This window comes from Bombina bombina, chromosome 1, assembly GCF_027579735.1.
Source record: "Bombina bombina isolate aBomBom1 chromosome 1, aBomBom1.pri, whole genome shotgun sequence".
NCBI classification, from domain to species: Eukaryota; Metazoa; Chordata; class Amphibia; order Anura; family Bombinatoridae; genus Bombina; species Bombina bombina.
The window spans coordinates 447,640,604-447,661,964 of record NC_069499.1 but is presented as its reverse complement, the minus strand read 5'-3'; the positions used below and the strand labels follow the sequence as shown (position 1 = coordinate 447,661,964).

Here is a 21,361-nt window from a genome sequence, read left to right as displayed (position 1 = left end):
TTCGAGATACTTCTTTCATAGCCAGAGGACTGTGAGTCCCTCCTTGATGATTGATGTATGCCACAGTTGTGACATTGTCTGTCTGAAAACAAATGAACGATTCTCTCTTCAGAAGAGGCCAAAACTGAAGAGCTCTGAAAATTGCACGGAGTTCCAAAATATTGATCGGTAATCTCAAATACAAACAACAGCTGGAGGAATAGCTACCAAAAGTTTACAGCAGATACACTTAGCTTTGGTAGATTCAGCACTTGACAGCGATTTTCCTGTAGTATCTTCTGACTCAGATGCAACGTGAGACATCTTGCAATATGTAAGAGAAAAAACAACATATATATAAAGCAAAATTGATCAAATTCCTTAAATGACAGTTTCAGGAATGGGAAAGAAATGCCAAAGAACAAGCTTCTAGCAACCAGAAGCAATAAAAAATGAGACTTAAATAATGTGGAGACAAAAGTGACGCCCATATTTTTTCGCGCCAAATAAGACGCCCACATTATTTGGCGCCTAAATGCTTTTTGGCGCCAAAAATGACGCCACATCCGTAACGCCGACATTTTTGGCGCAAAATAACGTCAAAAAATGACGCAACTTCCGGCGACACGTATGACGCCGGAAACGGAAATAGAATTTTTGCGCCAAAAAAGTCCGCGCCAAGAATGACGCAATAAAATGAAGCATTTTCAGCCCCCGCGAGCCTAACAGCCCACAGGGAAAAAGTCAAATTTTAAGGTAAGAAAAATGTTAAATTAAAATGCATTATCCCAAATATGAAACTGACTGTCTGAAAATAAGGAAAGTTGAACATTCTGAGTCAAGGCAAATAAATGTTTGAATACATATATTTAGAACTTTATAAACAAAGTGCCCAACCATAGCTAGGAGTGTCACAGAAAATAAGACTTACTTACCCCAGGACACTCATCTACATATAGCAGATAGCCAAACCAGTACTGAAACGAGAATCAGCAGAGGTAATGGTATATATAAGAGTATATCGTCGATCTGAAAAGGGAGGTAAGAGATGAATCTCTACGACCGATAACAGAGAACCTATGAAATAGACCCCTTAGAAGGAGATCACTGCATTCAAATAGGCAATACTCTCCTCACATCCCTCTGACATTCACTGCACGCTGAGAGGAAAACCGGGCTCCAACTTGCTGCGGAGCGCATATCAACGTAGAATCTAGCACAAACTTACTTCACCACCTCCATCAGAGGCAAAGTTTGTAAAACTGAATTGTGGGTGTGGTGAGAGGTGTATTTATAGGCATTTTGAGGTTTGGGAAACTTTGCCCCTCCTGGTAGGAATGTATATCCCATACGTCACTAGCTCATGGACTCTTGCTAATTACATGAAAGAAAAAACAACTAGCAGGAAAAAAGGATGTGCTTTAAACAAAAATCATAACCCAAAAATGGGTGGGCCTCATGGACTCTTGCCACCATGAAAGAAATTAATTTATCAGGTAAGTTCTTACATAAATTATGTCTTCTTTCATATAGGTAGCGAGAGTACACAAGCGGTTACTGATGGGATATAATACCCAAGATGTGGAAGTCCACGAGTAACAAAGGAAGGAATAAAATAAAAGCAGCTATTTATGCTGAGAAATAAAATCCAAAAAGTAATAAAGTATTTAAATCAAAAGCACTAGAATTAAACAGACAGCTGCCTGAAGAACTTTTCTACCTAAAAAATTAAAACTGGTAAAATGTATTAAAGTTATGCAAAGAAAACCAAGTGGCCGCTTTGCAGATTTGATCAACTGAAGCTTCATTCTTGAAAGCCCAAGAAGTGGCAACTGATCTTGTAGAATGAGGTGTAATTCTCTGAGGCGGAGACAAATAAGCCTTGTAACTTAAAAGCTTCAACCAAAATGCTAAAGAAACGGCAGAGGCTTTCTGACCTTTTCTAGAGCCAGTAAAAAGAACAGACTAGAAGTCTGTCTGAAATCCTTAGTAGCATCTACATAGTATTTCAAAGCTCTAACAACATCCAAAGATTCTAAAGATCTTTCAGTAGACTTTTTAGGATTAGAACACAAAGAAGGCACAACAATTTCCCTATTAATGTTACTAGAATTAGCAACCTTAGGTAAAAATGTAAAAGAAGTCTGCAAAACAGCTTTATCTTGATGGAAAATCAAATAAGGAGACTCACAAGAGAGAGCAGACAATTCAGAAACTCTTCTAGCCGAAAATATGGCCAAAAGAAACAACACATTCCAAGAAAGTAGTTTAATGTCCAAAGATTGGATAGGCTCAAAAGGAGGAGCCTGTAGAATCTTCAATACCAGATTAAGATTTCAGGGAGGAGAAATAGGTTTAATTCAAATTAAAGATTGAACAAATCAGGAAGGTTAGCAATCTTTCTGTGAAACAAAAACAGAGAGAGAAGAGATTTGTCCTTTCAAAGTATTGGCAGACAAACCTTTATCCAAACCATCTTGAAAAAAATTGAAGAATCCCAAGAATTTGAAAAGAATGCCAGGAGTAATCATGAGAAGAACACCATGATATTTAAGTTTTCCAAACTTTATGGTAGATCTTCCTTAAAACCTCTGACAGAGCTAAACCCTCAATTTTCATGCCTCTTAGTTTACAGACTAAGTCTGGATGAAAGAAGGGACCTTGAGATAGAAGGTCTGGCCTTAGAGGAAGAGTCCAAGGCGGGCAACTGGACATTTGAATTAGATCCGCGTACCAAATCCTGTGAGGCCATGCTGGGGCTATCAGGATTAACAAAGACTGTTCCTTTTTATCTTTGAAATCACTCTGGACCAGAGGGGGGGAACAGATAAGCTAAATTTGTAAAGCCAGGGCACTGCTAGAGTGTCCAAACGCTTCCGCCTGAGGGTCCCTGGTTCTCGCAAGATACCTGGGAATTTTCTTGTTCAAACAAAAAGGCCATTAGATCCATTTCTGGTAGGCCCCAAAGTAGTACAATCTGATTGAATACATCTTGATGGAGAGACCAAAATTTTTTTTAGCCGTGGGCTGCTGTAGCAATTAAAAACGGCGATCGATTGAATCAAATAAAGGAGCTTTCTACATGAAGTATCTTATACTTCATGAATGAAAGTCCCCTTTATTTATTTCAATAGTAAATCCAAGCGTTTGTAAAAACATAATTTATGCTTACCTGATAAATTCCTTTCTTCTGTAGTGTGATCAGTCCACGGGTCATCATTACTTCTGGGATATTAACTGCTCCCCTACAGGAAGTGCAAGAGGATTCACCCAGCAGAGCTGCATATAGCTCCTCCCCTCTACGTCACTCCCAGTCATTCGACCAAGGACCAACGAGAAAGGAAAAGCCAAGGGTGAAGTGGTGACTGGAGTATAAATTAAAAAATATTTACCTGCCTTAAAAACAGGGCGGGCCGTGGACTGATCACACTACAGAAGAAAGGAATTTATCAGGTAAGCATAAATTATGTTTTCTTCTGTTAAGTGTGATCAGTCCACGGGTCATCATTACTTCTGGGATACCAATACCAAAGCAAAAGTACACGGATGACGGGAGGGATAGGCAGACTCTTTATACAGAAGGAACCACTGCCTGAAGAACCTTTCTCCCAAAAATAGCCTCCGATGAAGCAAAGGTGTCAAATTTGTAAAATTTGGAAAAAGTATGAAGCAAAGACCAAGTTGCAGCCTTGCAAATCTGTTCAACAGAGGCCTCATTCTTGAAGGCCCAAGTGGAAGCCACAGCTCTAGTAGAATGAGCTGTAATTCTTTCAGGGGGCTGCTGTCCAGCAGTCTCATAAGCTAAACGAATTATGCTACGAAGCCAAAAAGAAAGAGAGGTAGCGGAAGCTTTTTGACCTCTCCTCTGCCCAGAGTAAATGACAAACAGAGAAGACGTTTGTCGGAATTCCTTAGTTGCCTGCAAGTAAAATTTTAGAGCCCGGACTACATCCAGGTTGTGCAGTAGACGTTCCTTCTTTGAAGAAGGATTTGGGCATAAAGAAGGAACAACAATCTCTTGATTGATATTCCTGTTAGTAACTACCTTAGGTAAGAACCCAGGTTTAGTACGCAGGACTACCTTATCCGAATGAAAAATCAAATAAGGAGAATCACAATGTAAGGCTGATAATTCAGAGACTCTTCGAGCCGAGGAAATAGCCATTAAAAATAGAACTTTCCAAGATAACAACTTTATATCAATGGAATGAAGGGGTTCAAACGGAACGCCCTGTAAAACATTAAGAACAAGGTTTAAACTCCATGGTGGAGCAACAGTTTTAAACACAGGCTTAATCCTGGCCAAAGCCTGACAAAAAGCCTGGACGTCAGGAACTTCTGACAGACGTTTGTGTAACAGAATGGACAGAGCTGAGATCTGTCCCTTTAATGAACTAGCAGAAAAACCCTTTTCTAAACCTTCTTGTAGAAAAGACAATATCCTAGGAATCCTAACCTTACTCCAAGAGTAACCTTTGGATTCACACCAATGTAGGTATTTACGCCATATCTTATGGTAAATCTTTCTGGTAACAGGTTTCCTAGTCTGTATTAAGGTACTAATAACTGACTCAGAAAACCCACGTCTTGATAAAATTAAGCGTTCAATTTCCAAGCAGTCAGCTTCAGAGAAGTTAGATTTTGATGTTTGAAGGGACCCTGTATCAGAAGGTCCTGTTTCAGAGGTAGAGACCAAGGCGGACAGGATGACATGTCCACCAGGTCTGCATACCAAGTCCTGCGTGGCCACGCAGGTGCTATTAGAATCACTGATGCTCTCTCTTGTTTGATTCTGGCTATCAATCGAGGAAGCAACGGGAAGGGTGGAAACACGTAAGCCATCCTGAAGTCCCAAGGTGCTGTCAGAGCATCTATCAGGACTGCTCCTGGATCTGGACCCGTAACGAGGAAGCTTGGCGTTCTGTCGAGACGCCATGAGATCTATCTCTGGTTTGCCCCAACGTCGAAGTATTTGGGCAAAGACCTCCGGATGAAGTTCCCACTCCCCCGGATGAAAAGTCTGACGACTTAAGAAATCCGCCTCCCAGTTCTCCACTCCCGGGATGTGGATTGCTGACAGGTGGCAAGAGTGAGACTCTGCCCAGCGAATTATCTTTGATACTTCCATCATAGCTAGGGAGCTTCTTGTCCCTCCCTGATGGTTGATGTAAGCTACAGTCGTGATGTTGTCCGACTGAAACCTGATGAACCCCCGAGTTGTCAACTGGGGCCAAGCCAGGAGGGCATTGAGAACTGCTCTCAATTCCAGAATGTTTATTGGTAGGAGACTCTCCTCCTGACTCCATAGTCCCTGAGCCTTCAGGGAATTCCAGACGGCACCCCAACCTAGAAGGCTGGCCTGCTGAATGGCATCCCCCTGGACAGGTGTGGCCGAGAAAGCCACCATAGAAGAGAATTTCTGGTCTCTTGATCCAGATTCAGAGAAGGGGATAAGTCTGAGTAATCCCCATTCCACTGACCTAGCATGCACAGTTGCAGTGGTCTGAGGTGTAAGCGTGCAAAGGGTACTATGTCCATTGCCGCTACCATTAAGCCGATTACCTCCATACATTGAGCCACTGACGGGTGTTGAATGGAATGAAGAGTGCGGCAAGCACTTTGAAGTCTTGATAGCCTGTCCTCTGTCAGGTAAATCTTCATTTCTACAGAATCTATAAGAGTCCCCAGGAAGGGAACTCTTGTGAGTGGAACGAGTGAACTTTTCTTTTCGTTCACCTTCCATCCATGTGACCTTAGAAATGCCAGCACTAACTCTGTATGAGATTTGGCAGTTTGAAAGCTTGAAGCTTGTATCAGAATGTCGTCTAGGTATGGAGCTACCGAGATTCCCCGCGGTCTTAGTACCGCCAGAAGAGCACCCAGAACCTTTGTGAAGATTCTTGGCGCTGTAGCCAATCCGAATGGAAGAGCCACAAACTGGTAATGCCTGTCTAGGAAGGCAAACCTTAGGTACCGGTAATGATCTTTGTGAATCGGTATGTGCAGGTAAGCATCTTTTAAATCTACAGTGGTCATGTACTGACCCTCTTGGATCATAGGTAAAATTGTCCGAATAGTCTCCATCTTGAACGATGGAACTCTTAGGAATTTGTTTAGGATCTTTAAGTCCAGGATTGGTCTGAAAGTTCCCTCTTTTTTGGGAACCACAAACAGATTTGAGTAAAACCCCTGTCCCTGTTCCGATCGTGGAACTGGATGGATTACTCCCATTAACAAGAGCTCTTGTACGCAGCGTAGAAAAGCCTCTTTCTTTGTCTGGATTGTTGACAATCTTGACAGATGAAATCTCTCTCTTGGAGGAGAGTATTTGAAGTCCAGAAGGTATCCCTGAGATATTATCTCTAGCGCCCAGGGATCCTGAACATCTCTTGCCCAAGCCTGGGCGAAGAGAGAAAGTCTGCCCCCCACTAGATCCGATCCCGGATCGGGGGCCCTCAATTCATGCTGTTTTGGGGGCAGCAGCAGGTTTCCTAGTCTGCTTGCCCTTGTTCCAGGACTGGTTAGGTTTCCAGCCTTGTCTGTAGCGAGCAACAGCTCCTTCCTGTTTTGGTGCAGAGGAAGTTGATGCTGCTCCTGCTTTGAAATTACGAAAGGAACGAAAACTAGACTGTCTAGTCTTGGCTTTGGCTTTGTCCTGAGGCAGGGCATGGCCTTTACCTCCTGTAATGTCAGCGATAATCTCTTTCAACCCGGGCCCGAATAAGGTCTGCCCTTTGAAAGGTATATTAAGCAATTTAGACTTAGAAGTAACATCAGCTGACCAGGATTTTAGCCACAGCGCCCTGCGTGCCTGAATGGTGAATCCTGAATTCTTCGCCGTAAGTTTAGTAAGATGTACTACGGCCTCCGAAATGAATGAATTAGCTAGTTTAAGGACTCTAAGCCTGTCCGTAATGTCGTCCAGAGTAGCTGAACCAATGTTCTCTTCCAGAGACTCAATCCAGAATGCCGCTGCAGCCGTGATCGGCGCAATGCATGCAAGGGGTTGCAATATAAAACCTTGTTGAACAAACATTTTCTTAAGGTAACCCTCTAACTTTTTATCCATTGGATCTGAAAAAGCACAGCTATCCTCCACCGGGATAGTGGTACGCTTAGCTAAAGTAGAAACTGCTCCCTCCACCTTAGGGACCGTTTGCCATAAGTCCCTTGTGGTGGCGTCTATTGGAAACATTTTTCTAAATATCGGAGGGGGTGAGAACGGCACACCGGGTCTATCCCACTCCTTAGTAACAATTTCAGTAAGTCTCTTAGGTATAGGAAAAACCTCAGTACTCGTCGGTACCGCAAAATATTTATCCAACCTACACATTTTCTCTGGTATTGCAACTGTGTTACAATCATTCAGAGCCGCTAACACCTCCCCTAGTAATACACGGAGGTTTTCCAGTTTAAATTTAAAATTTGAAATATCTGAATCCAGTCTGTTTGGATCAGAACCGTCACCCACAGAATGAAGTTCTCCGTCCTCATGTTCTGCCACCTGTGACGCAGTGTCTGACATGGCCCTAATATTATCAGCGCACTCTGTTCTCACCCCAGAGTGATCACGCTTACCTTTTAGTTCTGGTAATTTAGCCAAAACTTCAGTCATAACAGTAGCCATATCCTGTAATGTGATTTGTAATGGCCGCCCAGCTGTACTCGGCGCTACAATATCACGCACCTCCCTCTGAGCGGGAGATGTAGGTACTGACACGTGAGGCGAGTTAGTCGGCATAACTCTCCCCTCGTTGTTTGGTGAAATTTGTTCAATTTGTACAGATTGATTTTTATTTAAAGTAGCATCAATACAGTTAGTACATAAATTTCTATTGGGCTCCACTTTGGCATTGCAACAAATGACACAGGTATCATCTTCTGAATCAGACATGTTTAACACACTAGCAAATAAACTTGCAACTTGGAAATACAATTCAAATAGAATAATATTAAAACGTACTGTGCCTTTAAGAAGCACAGAAGATCTATGACAGTTAAAAATTAATAAATTGAAACAGTTATAGCCTCAATCCTTGTAAACAACACAACTTTAGCAAAGGTTTAATCCCATTAGCAAAGATAACAATTTCTGAAAGCAGGAAACAAATTACAGAATAAAAGTTTTTATTTCAGTCAAACTATAATTCTCACAGCTCTGCTGAGAGAAATTACCTCCCTCAAAATAAGTTTTGAAGACCCCTGAGCTCTGTAGAGATGAACCAGATCATGCAGGGAATACAATGAGTTGCTGACTGAAATATTTGATGCATAGTAAAAGCGCCCCTCCCCCACACACACAGCAGTGAGGGAGAACAGAAACTGACAGAAAAAACAGATTTAAGCAACTGCCAAGTGGAAAAATGGTGCCCAAACATTTATTCACTCAGTACCTCAGCAAATGAAAACGATTTTACATTCCAGCAAAAACGTTAAACATAATCTCTAGTTATTAAACAGCTTTATGTCCTTCTTACAGTGTAATTCTAGTGAAGTACCATTCTCCCAGAATACTGAAGTGTAAAGTATACATACATGACATTATATCGGTATGGCAGGATTTTCTCATCAATTCCATTGTCAGAAAATAAAAACTGCTACATACCTCTATGCAGATTCATCTGCCCGCTGTCCCCTGATCTGAAGTTTACCTCACTCCTCAGATGGCCGAGAACAGCAATATGATCTTAACTACTCCGACTAAAATCATAGCAAAACTCTGGTAGATTCTTCCTCAAACTCTGCCAGAGAGGTAATAACACACTCCGGTGCTATTTTAAAATAACAAACTTTTGATTGAAGATATAAAACTAAGTATAATCACCATAGTCCTCTCACACGACCTATCTAGTTGCTGGGTGCAAGAGAATGACTGGGAGTGACGTAGAGGGGAGGAGCTATATGCAGCTCTGCTGGGTGAATCCTCTTGCACTTCCTGTAGGGGAGCAGTTAATATCCCAGAAGTAATGATGACCCGTGGACTGATCACACTTAACAGAAGAAACACTAGGATTTACTTTCACTTTAACTTAAGGAATATCTGTCTGTAGAGATGTAATTCCCCTTGTTGAATGTGGCTTATGTAGTCTGTTCTGAGATTCTGGGTGTATGAGAGATGAACTGCTGTCAAACTGTCAGTGTGTCCCACACCCTCTTTGAAGATAAGTGTGGACACCTCTTATGTTGACGGATTTGCCTTTTAGACTGCTCTGAAAACCATCTCCAAAACTAGATCTATGGTTGTAATCTGGAGGCAATGAACAACAACGTAACCTTGTGGAAGCATTTGCTGGGGTCATAACACTTTCTGGCCAAGTTAAGAAGCCAACCATAATCTCCCATGTATAGTGGAAATCTGTCTTGTGACTAATTGCTAGTCAGGTACCTTCTGTTTTTTTTTTTTCATGCTTTCTTTTCTTAATTCAGCTACTAGCAGAACAGGACCCCTCAAGAAGCAAAAATAAAAGAAATAATCTTTACTCTAGCATATTGATCAGTATGGGGTTCTTTCTCCCGTCTCCATTCTTTAAACACCCAAAAAAATCATTCCATCATCCTCCATTTAAATTTTTCCCACATTCAATTTCCTGTCTATTAAAACATTTTCTTCTGTGTCATTCCCCTAACCCATTTACCTCAGTTACTCCGAATTCATCACCTTCCCCCTCTCTCCATTAAATTACTCATTTTTTAAACCTGTTATCCTTCACATAATGGAAATTCAAACATATCTGTTCTAGAAACACAACTCCATGCATGAGATAATTCAGAAATTATAGGATATTGTGATCCAAAAAATTATGGGGTCATGTCTAATTTTGTCATTTTCACTTATACTCCAGAATTTCCTAACTTTTCTTTATATAAAGTGAGCTAAAAATCTGCAGATCATATGAACTTCCTAGAAGGAGGGGGGCACAATAAACTCTAAACATTACAATCTTTCACTTGACAGTATATAAATAGTACATAAAAGATGAACAACATTCAGAAAAAAGTTAAATTACTTACCAATACATGCCATACATTCTCATTTGCACCATCAAAGCTACAGAACCGTATACTGACTCCCAGCAAGCCTTGCCCTCCCCACATATTGCTTGGAGTTACAGATGTCTCCCTCAGTTCCAGTGTCTTGCTGCTATACACCACCATTTTCACAGGCTTCTCAACGTTGGTCTTAAGAAGGTCCTTAAGGGTGTCATTGTCCTTATTCTTTTTTTTTTTTTAAAAATAAAAAGGAGAAAAAATATTGAATGAAAACAACATATGTTGATGCAATCAGTTATCAGAAATATGGTACCATCAGGACATTGTTGGAGGGAAAAAAAAAAAAAAGGAAATTTATTCTTACACGATACGATGAGTCCACGGATTTTATCCTTACTTATGGGATATCGCCTCCTGGTCAGCAGGAGGAGGCAAAGAGCACCACAGCAGAGCTGTATATATAGCTCCTCCCTTCCCTCCCAACTCCAGTCATTCGACCGAAGTTAGGAAGAGAAAGGAAAAGCCAAGGTGCAGAGGTGACTGAAGTTTTAAAAAAAATAAAATAAAATAATATAATAAAATAATAAAATAATAAAAAGGGTGGGTTGTGGACTCATCGTATCATAAAAGAAACTAATTTAACAGGCAAGAATAAATTTCCTTTTCTTTTACAAGATACGATGAGTCCACGGATTTCATCCTTACTTATGGGATACAATACCAAAGCTATAGTACACGGATGAAAGGGAGGGACAAGACAGGGAACCTAAATGGAAGGCACCACTGCTTGAAGAACTTTTCTCCCAAAAACAGCCTCAGATGAGGCAAAAGTATCAAATTTGTAAAATTTGGAAAAAGTGTGAAGAGATGACCAAGTTGCAGCTTTGCAAATCTGTTCAACAGAAGCATAATTTTTGAATGCCCAAGAGGAAGCCACAGCCCTAGTGGAATGGGCCGTAATTCGTTCAGGAGGCTACTGCCCAGCAGACTCGTATGCCAAACAGATGATACTCCTCAGCCAAAAAGAAAGAGGTAGCCGTAGCTTTCTGATTTGGTACGTACCACCACCTTATCAGAATGAAAAATAAGATAAGGAGAATCACATTGCAATGCTGAAAGTTCAGAAACTCTGCGAGCAGAAGAAATAGCAACCAAAAATAAAACTTTCCAAGATAACAACTTAATATCTATGGAATGCATAGGTTCAAACGGAACCCCTTGAAGAACTTTAAGAACTAAATTCAAACTCCAAGGAGGAGCAATTGGTCTAAATACAGGCCTGATTCTAGTCAGAGCCTGACAAAAAGATTGAAAAAATGGAACATCTGCCAGACGCTTGTGCAACAAAATAGATAAGGCATAAATCTGTCCCTTTAAGGAACTTGCTGACAACCCTTTCTCCAATCCATCTTGGAGAAAAGACAAAATCCTGGGAATCCTAACCCTACTCCATGAGTAGGCCTTGGATTCGCACCAATAAAGATATACGCCATATCTTATGGTAAATTTTCCTAGTAACAGGCTTACGTGCCTGAATCAAGGTATCTATGACCGAATCAGAAAAACCTTGCTTAGATAAAATGAAGCGTTCAATCACCAAGCGGTTAGCAGCAGAGAAACTAGATTCGGATGGTGGAAGGGTCCCTGAATGAGAAGGTCTTTCCTCAATGGAAGCTTCCATGGTGGCCGAGATGACATGTCCACCAGATCGGCATACCAAGTCCTGCGAGGCCACGCAGGAGCGATGAGGATCACCAATGCCTTCTCCTGTTTGACTCGAGCAATCACCCGGGGCAGGAGAGCAAATGGAGGGAACACATAAGCTAGGCTGAAAGACCAAGGCACCACCAAGGCATCTATCAGCTCGGCCTGGGGATCCCTTGACCTGGACCCGTACCTCGGGAGTTTCGCATTGTGACGAGACGCCATGAGATCCAACTCCGGTCTGCCCCATCTGAGGATCAAGTTGGAAAACACCTCCGGATGGAATGTTTGTCTGCTCAGAAAATCCGCCTCCCAGTTGTCCACCCCTGGAATGTGGATCGCCGACAGATAGCAAGAGCCTCAGCCCACTGAATGATCCTGGTTACCTCCGTCATCGCTAAGGAACTTCTTGTTCCTCCTTGATGATTGATGTAAGCTACCGTCGTTATATTGTCCGACTGGAACCTGATGAATTGCGCCGAAGCCAACTGAGGCCATGCCTGCAGTGCATTGAATATTGCTCTCAATTCTAGAATATTTATAGGAAGAAGAGACTCCTCCTGAGTCCATACGCCCTGAGCCCTTAGGGAGTTCCAGACTGCTCCCCATCCTATCAGGCTGGCATCCGTTGTCACCATCACCCATGAGGGCCCGCGGAAGCATGTCCCCTGGGATAGATGATCCAGCAACAACCACCATAGAAGAGAGTCCCTTGTCTCCTGTTCTAGAGTTATTTGAGGAGACAAATTTGTATAATCTCCATTCCACTGACTGAGCATGCTTAGTTGCAGAGGCCTGAGATGTAAACGAGCAAACAGAACAATGTCCATTGCTGCTACCATCAACCCAATTACCTCCATGCACTGAGCCACTGACGGCCGAGGATTGGTCCGAAGGGCTCGGCATGTATCCAGAATTTTCTGACCTCCGTCAAAAAGATTCTCATGGATAGAGAGTCGATTAGAGTCCCCAAGAAAGGAACTCTGTCTGTGGGACTAGAGAACTCTTTTTTAGATTTACCTTCCACCCACGAGTCCTCAGGAAGGATAGAACAATGTCGGTATGAGACTTTGCTAGTTGATAAGACGCCTGGATCAGGATATCGTCCAGATAAGGCACCACTGCAATGCCCCGCGGTCTTAGAACCGCCAGCAGGGACCCCAGAACCTTTGTGAAAATCCTGGGAGCCGTGGCCAGACCGAAAGGCAGGGCCACGAACTGAAAAGGTTTGTCCAGAAAGGCAAATCTCAGGAACTTGTGATGATCTCTGTGGATAAGAACATGAAGATATGCGTCCTTCAGGTCCACGGTATTCATAAATTGACCCTCCTGGATCATTGGAAGAATAGTACGGATAGTTTCCATCTTGAAGGATGGAACTCTGAGAAATTTGTTTAGACTTTTGGAGGTCTAAAATAGGACGGAACGTTCCCTCTTTTTTGGAACTACAAAGAGATTTGAATAAAACCCCATGTCCCTGTTCCAGTATTGGAACAGGACATATTACTCCCATGGAGGAGAGATCTACACAGCGTAAGAACGCCTCTCTTTTTATCTGGTCTACAGATAATCGTGAAAGAAGAAACCTTCCTCTGGGGGAAGAGTTTTTGAACTCCAACTGATACCCCTGAGACACAATTTCTAGTGTCCAGGGATCCTGAACGTCTCTTATCCAAGCCTGGACAAAGAGAGAAAGTCTGCCCCCTACCAGATCCGGTCCCGGATCGGGGGCCGTCCCTTCATGCCGACTTGGTAGTGGCTGCCTGCTTCTTGGACTGCTCACCCGTGTTCCAAGACAGGAAGGGGATTATTCACAAGCCAAGTCCACTTGGAGACCCAACCAGTTTAGCGGAAGTGGAGGAGGGAACCCCTTTGAAATTTCAAAAGGAGCGAAAATTACTCTGAAGTCCTTTCTGTTTGGACCTTTTATCCTGAGGGAGGAAATGACCCTTGCCTCCCGTAATGTCTGAAATAATTTCCTTCAAGTCTGGCCCGAATAGAGTCTTCCCCTTGTAAGGAATAGTCAAGAGCTTAGACTTGGATGACACATCTGCAGACCAAGACTTTAACCATAAAGCCTGATGTGCTAAGATGGCAAAGCCCGAACTCTTAGCCGCCAATTTAGTAATCTGCAGAGAAGCATCCATAATAAACAAATTAGCTAACTTAAGAGCTTTAATCCGATCCTGTATCTCTTCGAAGGGAGTCTCTGTCTTAAGAGACTCTTCTAGAGCATCAAACCAGAAAGCAGCCGCACTGGTCACAGTAACAATGCAGGCCGCCAGTTGCAAAAGAAATCCCTGATGAACGTAAACCTTCTTAAGAAGGCCCTCTAACTTCTTATCCATAGGGTCTTTAAAGGCACAACTATCCTCGATAGGAATAGTAGTTCGCTTAGCCAGGGTAGATATAGCTCCCTCTACTTTAGGGACCATCTGCCAAGAATCCTTTATAACGATAGGATACATCTTTTTAAATACAGGCGAAGGAGAAAAAGGAATACCAGGTCTTCCCCATTCCTTTGCAATAATCTCTGAAGTACTTTTAGGAACTTCCAAATATCTGTCTAACTTACTCAATTTTTCTGGCAGTACTATGATGGAGTCACAGTCATCCAGAGTAACCAACACCTCTCTCAGTAATAAACGGAGGTGTTCAAGCTTAAACCTGAAGGAAATCACATCAGTATCAGTTAAGGGTAAAGCACTCCCTACTTTAGAGAGTTCACCCTCAGAGAGTACCTCCGTACTCTCCAATTCAGAGCCCCTGGAGGGTGCATCCGCAATCGCCACCATACCATACATGCCCCCATAGGTGTCCCTTCTTGTATGTTTGCCGTGCGAAATAGGAAGGTTAGACAATGCATCAGAAAGCGTAGAGGACATTACTGCAGCAATGTCTTTTAATGTAAATGCTGCAGACACTGGCGAAATACATGACCCTGCTTGCGCGGGCGTTAAGGGCTGTGACGCTTGGGGAGAAAGTTGTGGCATACCTTGCATCTCATCTATAGATTCCTGAGAAGCATATGTCTTAGGCAAAGGTTTATCACAAAAAAATGTGGTCCCTATGATGTAAGGCTCTCTCACAACATGAAGGACAAAAAGGAACTGGAGGTTCCACTGGGGCATTCAAACACATAGAACAAGTTACAACTTGGATCTCATCTGAATCCATACTAACATCAGTAATGTACAACAATAATAATGTCGTTAGAATTTTGTCAGTGGTTAAAGAGATTGCTATTTTACAATTACACTGTCTCTTTAAAAAATAAACTGACAACAATTTTCCTTGCAAGCAAAACGATTATAATAACAATGTAGAAAAAAAATTGTATTGTCACCAAGCACCTCGCCTCAACAGTCCTGCTAAGCCTACCTGTCCCCGCGGTCCCCTGACCACTCCGGAGCAAAGCCTATAACCGCTTGCTTTAGGCACAAACCATGCGGTCTAGGCGATACTTGCGATGCATGACTATCAACCGGGGACACCCGAAGTAAGATGAACTGCGCGGCAATTACTGGAGAGCGTGCCAACACAAAACTCCGCCCATCGCGGGCGTTGTCAAATGTATTAACCCCGGGAAATATCTTAGACCAAAACCGCCTAAAGAAAAAGTAAATACCAGCCGCAAAAACCGGAGTCCAATATCAGACTCCGGCAACACATCTCAGCATCAGCCCAAATAAAAGCATTTACCAGCCGCTCCAGTTATTTAATAAAGAGAAAAAGGCTAAATGCTAACAGTGTCCCAAGAGTACTTCTTATAACACACACACACACACACACTCTCTGACACCTATAGCCGTGCAGGTTAACATCCCTCTATGAGGCCCACAAACACTAAGGATAGGGAAGCCCTTTACTAAGAGTCCTGTTTCCCCAAATATGCAAGGAGTACAGCCAGTTCTGATAAATGCTCCAGAAGCCCCAGAAATAAAAGACTGCACTTACCTTAATGCTGAGTACCAGCATGACAATTCTCACAGTGTAAAGAGGTCCATATGCTCCCTCCTTCAGCTCTGTGAACACAGAAGGGCCTTAGTTAATACTCTCTAAGACCATCAACCTAAGGGCAGCACAAATATGGGAGGCGCAGTGAAGCTAAAACCCCGCCAGTTCCCATTGCTTTAAAGCCACCTGTAGCTCTACTCTAGAGGCTGACAAGGGATACAGCTACACCCTATAAAAAAATAGCACACATTGGTACCATTTAAAAAATAATAAACTCTTGATTGAAGAATCTAAACTAACACCTCACTTTGCCTCTTCCCATCACTAACAAAGGCAAAGAGAATGACTGGAGTGGGAGGGAAGGGAGGAGCTATATATACAGCTCTGCTGTGGTGCTCTTCGCCTCCTCCTGCTGACCAGGAGGCGATATCCCATAAGGATGAAATCCGTGGACTCATCGTATCTTGTAAAAGAAAAAGAACTTATGACTAGGCAAGGACTACCAAAAGGACAACGACCATCTTAAAGAAACTGCATGACTTTATTCTATATATATATATTAAAAAATATTTTTACACGCATATACTTATATATATATATATATATATATATTATAGTGTGTGTATATGTATATAATATAGTGTGTGTATATGTATATAATATAGTGTGTGTGTATATATTATATATATATACAAATTATAAATTATCAGTTTCTCTGGTTTTACTATTTATAAGTGTGTGAGTAAAATTAACATTTTTGTTTTATTCTATAAACAAATGACACCATTTATACCAAATAAAAATAGACTGCTAGATTAAGAGTATTACGTTAGCCTTAAAAAGCAGCGTTGAGAGGTCCCAATGCTGCTTTTTAATGCCCGCTAGTATTAAGAGAGTCTGGCAGGTACTGGTGTACTGCTCGCTTTTTCTTCCGCAACTCGAGCTTACTGCAAATCCCCTTACGTAAATTGCGTATCCTATTTTTTCAATGGGATTATCCTAACGCCGGTATTACGAGTCTTGGAAGAAGTGAGCGGTACACCCTCTCCTGTCAAGACTCCTACCGCATTTAAAAGTCAGTAGTTAAGAGTTTTATGGGCTAACGCTGTAACATAAAACTCTTAACTTAAGTGATAAAAAAGTACACTAACACCCATAAACTACCTATTAACCCCTAAACCGAGCCCCCCCCCCCCACATCGGAAACACTTAAATAAAGTTTTTAACCCCTAATCTGCCGACTGGACATCGCCGCCACTGTAATAAATATATTAACCCCTAAACCGCCGCACTCCCGCCTCGCAAACACTAGTTACATTTTATTAACCCCTAATCTGCCGTCCCTAACATCGCCGACACCTAACTACATTTATTAGCCCATAATCTGCCGCCCCCAACATCGAAGCTACTATATTAAATTTATTAACCCCTAAACCTAAGTCTAACACCCCCCTAACTTAAATATAATTTAAAAAAAACTAAATAAAATTACTACAATTAAATAAATTAATCCTATTTAAAGCTACTTACCAGTAAAATAAACCCTAAGCTTGCTACAATATAACTAATAATTACATTGTAGCTATCTTAGGGTTTATATTTATTTTACAGGCAACTTTGTATTTATTTTAACTAGGTACAATAGTTCTTAAATAGTTATTAACAATTTAATAACTTCCTAGTTAAAATAAGTAAAAATATACCTGTAAAATAAATCCTAAGCTAAATTACAATTACACCTAACACTACACTATAATTAAAGGGACATAATACTCATATGCTAAATCACTTGAAACTGATGCAGTAAAACTGTAAAAAGCTGACAGGAAAATATCACCTAAGCATCTCTATGTAAAAAAGGAAGATATTTTACCTCACAATCTCCTAAGCTCAGGAGAGTAAATTCTGTGTAAAAAGTTATAATTCACCTGCTCCCAGCTGCAGGTAAAAAAATAAAAAAAAATGAAGAAATGAACAGCAGCCAATCAGCATCAGCAGTGCTGAGGTCATGAACTCTTTTACTGTGATCTCATGAGATTTCATAGTAAGCTGAATAGGGAAATAATATGAGAGTGCACGAGGCTCATCCCCTAAGCTGTCCCAGGACAGACATACTAATATGCTTCTTAGAAATCCTTTATAATGGGAGGTGGCTACTGAGAAACTTTTGAGGTAAAATATCTTTCTTTTTTACATAGAGATGTTCAGGTGATATTTTCTAGTCAGCTTTTTACAGCTATACTGCATCACTTTGAAGTGTTTTAAACATTTGGGTATTATGGCCCTTTAATTACCTAAACTAGCTACAATTAAATTAAATAAACTAAAGTACAAAAAAACAAACACTAAATTACAGAAAATTAAAACATAATTACAAGAATTTTAAACTAATAACACCTAATCTAATCCCCCTAATACAATAAAAAAGCCACCCAAAATAATAAAAAATCCCTACCCTACACTAAATAACAAATAGCCCTTAAAAGGGCTTTTTGCGGGGCATTGCCCCAAAGTAATCAGCTCTTTTACCTGTAAAAAAAAAAAAAAAATACAATACCCCCCCAACATTAAAACCCACCACCCACACACCCAACCCTACTCTAAAACCTAACACTAACCCCTTGAAGATCACCCTACCTTGAGCCGTCTTCACCCAGCCGAGCACAAGTGGTCCTCCAGAGGGGCAGAAGTCTTCATCCAGGAGGCATCTTCGAACTTCATCCATCCGGAGTGGGTCCATCTTAAAGCCAGCCGACGCGGAGCATCCTCTTCTTCCGACGATTCCCGACGAATGAAGGTTCCTTTAAATGACGTCATCCAAGATGGCGTCAATTGAATTCCGATTGGCTGATAGGATTCTATCAGCCAATCGGAATTAAGGTAGGAAAAATCCTATTGGCTGATTGGATCAGCAAATAGGATTGAACTTCAATCCTATTGGCTGATCCAATCAGCCAATAGGATTGAGCTCGCATTCGATTGGCTGTTCCAATCAGCCAATAGAATGCAAGCTCAATTCTATTGGCTGATGTAATTTAAAAGAACCTTCATTCGTCGGGAGTCGTCGGAAGAAGAGGATGCTCCGCGTTGGCTGGCTTCAAGATGGACCCGCTCCAGATGGATGAAGATATTTGCCGCCTGGATGAAGCCTTCTGCCCGTCTGGAGGTCCTCTTCTGCCCGGATCGGATGAAGACTTCTGCCGCTCTGGAGGAACACTTGTGCCCGGCTGGGTGAAGACTGCTCAAGGTAGGGTGATCTTCAAGGGGTTAGTGCTAGGTTTTATTAAGGGGGGTTTGGGTGGGTTTTAGAGTAGGGTTAGGTGTGTGGGTGGTGGGTTTTGTATTTTTTTTTACAGGTAAAAGAGCTGATTACTTTGGGGCAATGCCCTGCAAACAGCCCTTTTAACCCCTTAACGACCGAGGACGTGCAGGGTACGTCCTCAAAAAAAAGGCAGTTAACGCCTGAGGACGTACCCTGCACGTCCTCGGTGTGGAAAGCAGCTGGAAGCGATCCTGCTCGCTTCCAGCTGCTTTCCGGTTATTGCAGTGATGCCTCGATATGGAGGCATCCTGCAATAACGCTAGATGGCCATCCGATGCAGAGAGAGCCACTCCGTGGCCCTCTCTGCACCGGACATCGATGGCCGGTATCGTTGGTGGGTGGGAGCCGACTTGGGAGGCGGGTGGGCGGCCATCGATGGGCCGGGTAATGTAGAGGGGGGCGGGATCGGGGGCAGGGCCGATGGGGGCGCGCACGGGCGCGCGCGTGCACGGGGGGGGGCGGCGGGCGCGTGCACGGGGCGGGAGCGGGTGGGAACGCTACACTACAGAAAAAAAAGTGTGAAAAGTTTGAGAAAAGGGTATGTTAATTTAAAAAAATATATAAATCGAATGTTTCTTGGAGGGGGTGGGGGGTTGGTCTTTGGTGGGGCAGGGAGCTACACTACAGAAAAGGGGAAAAATTAAAAAATATAAGCAATTTTATTTTAAACTGGGTACTGGCAGACAGCTGCCAGTACCCAAGATGGCGGCCATTAAGACAGGGGGAGAGTTAGAGAGCTGTTTGGTGGGGGATCAGTCAGGTTGGGGGCTAAAGGGGGGTCCTACAGAGCAGCATATGTAAATATGCCTTTTCTTTAAAAAAAAAAAAAAAATATAGCCCAAATATAGCTTTTATTTTAGTACTGGCAGAGTTTCTGCCAGTACTTAAGATGGCGGGGACAATTGTGGGGTGGGGGAGGGAAGAGAGCTGTTTGGGAGGGATCAGGGGGTCTGATGTTTCAGGTGGGAGGCTAAGCTCTACACTAAAGCTAAAATTAACCCTGCAAGCTCCCTACAAGCTACCTAATTAACCCCTTCACTGCTAGCCATAATACGTGTGATGCGCATTTAGCGGCCTAAGTACCAAAAATCAACGCCAAAGCCATATGTGTCTGCTATTTCTGAACAAAGGGGATCACAGAGAAAAATTTACAACCATTTATGCCATAATTGCACAAGCTGTTTGTAAATAATTTCAGTGAGAAACAAAAAGTTTGTGAAAAAGGGAACTTTTTTTTTTATTTGATCGCATTTGGCGGTGAAATGGTGGCATGTAATATACCAAAATGGGCCTAGATCAATACTTTGGGTTGTCTGCTACACTAGACTAAAGCTAAAATTAACCCTACAAGCTCCCTACAAGCTCCCTAATTAACCCCTGCACTGCTGGGCATAATACACGTGTGGTGCGCAGCGGCATTTAGCGGCCTTCTAATTACCAAAAAGCAATGCCAAAGCCATATATGTCTGCTATTTTTGAACAAAGGGGATCCCAGAGAAAATTTTACAACCATTTATGCCATAATTGCACAAGCTGTTTGTAAATAATTTCAGTGAGAAACCGAAAGTTTGTGAAAAAGTGAACGATTTTTTGTATTTGATCGCATTTGGCGGTGAAATGGTGGCATGAAATATACCAAAATTGGCCTAGATCAATACTTTGGGATGTCTTCTAAAAAAAAATATATACATGTCAAGGGATATTCAGGGATTCCTGAAAGATATCAGTGTCCCAATGTAACTAGCGCTAATCTTGAATAAAATGGTTTGGAAATAGCAAAGTGCTACTTGTATTTATGGCCCTATAACTTGTAAAAAAAGCAAAGAACATGTAAATATTGGGTATTTCTAAACTCAGGACAAAATTTAGAAAATATTTAGCATGGGTGTTTTTTGGTGGTTGTAGATGTGTAACAGATTTTGGGGGTCAAAGTTAGAAAAAGTGTGTTTTTTCCACTTTTTTCTCATATTTTATAATTTTTTTTATAATAAATTATAAGATATGATGAAAATAATGGTATCTTTGGAAAGTCCATTTAATGGCGAGAAAAACGGTATATAATATGTGTGGGTACAGTAATTGAGCAAGAGGAAAATTACAGCTAAACACAAACACCGCAAAAATGTAAAAATAGCCTTGGTCCGAAACGGACAGAAAATGGAAAAGTGCTCTGGTCACTAAGGGGTTAAGGGCTATTTGTAATTTAGTATAGGGTAGGGATTTTTATTATTTTGGGGGGATTTTTTATTTTATTTGGGGGATTAGATTTCTGTAATTTCGGGTTTATTTTTTTGTACTTTATTTTAATTGTAATTAATTGTAGTTAGTTTAGGTAATTAATTTAATGATAGTGTAGTGTTAGGTGTAATTGTAATTTAGGTTAGGATTTATTTTACAGGTAAATTTGTA

The 21,361-nt window shown here is 41.7% G+C and overlaps 1 protein-coding gene across 1 annotated transcript in view; it reads right to left on the bottom strand.

Annotated features, from left to right (window-relative positions):
- GORASP2 (golgi reassembly stacking protein 2) overlaps positions 1-21,361 on the bottom strand; it is a 178,896-nt gene that overhangs the window by 132,884 nt on the left and 24,651 nt on the right. The window contains exon 3 of the mRNA XM_053698425.1: positions 9,991-10,194. Within this exon, the coding sequence (XP_053554400.1) occupies positions 9,991-10,194 (204 nt within the window). The remainder of the gene's footprint in view (positions 1-9,990; positions 10,195-21,361) is intronic.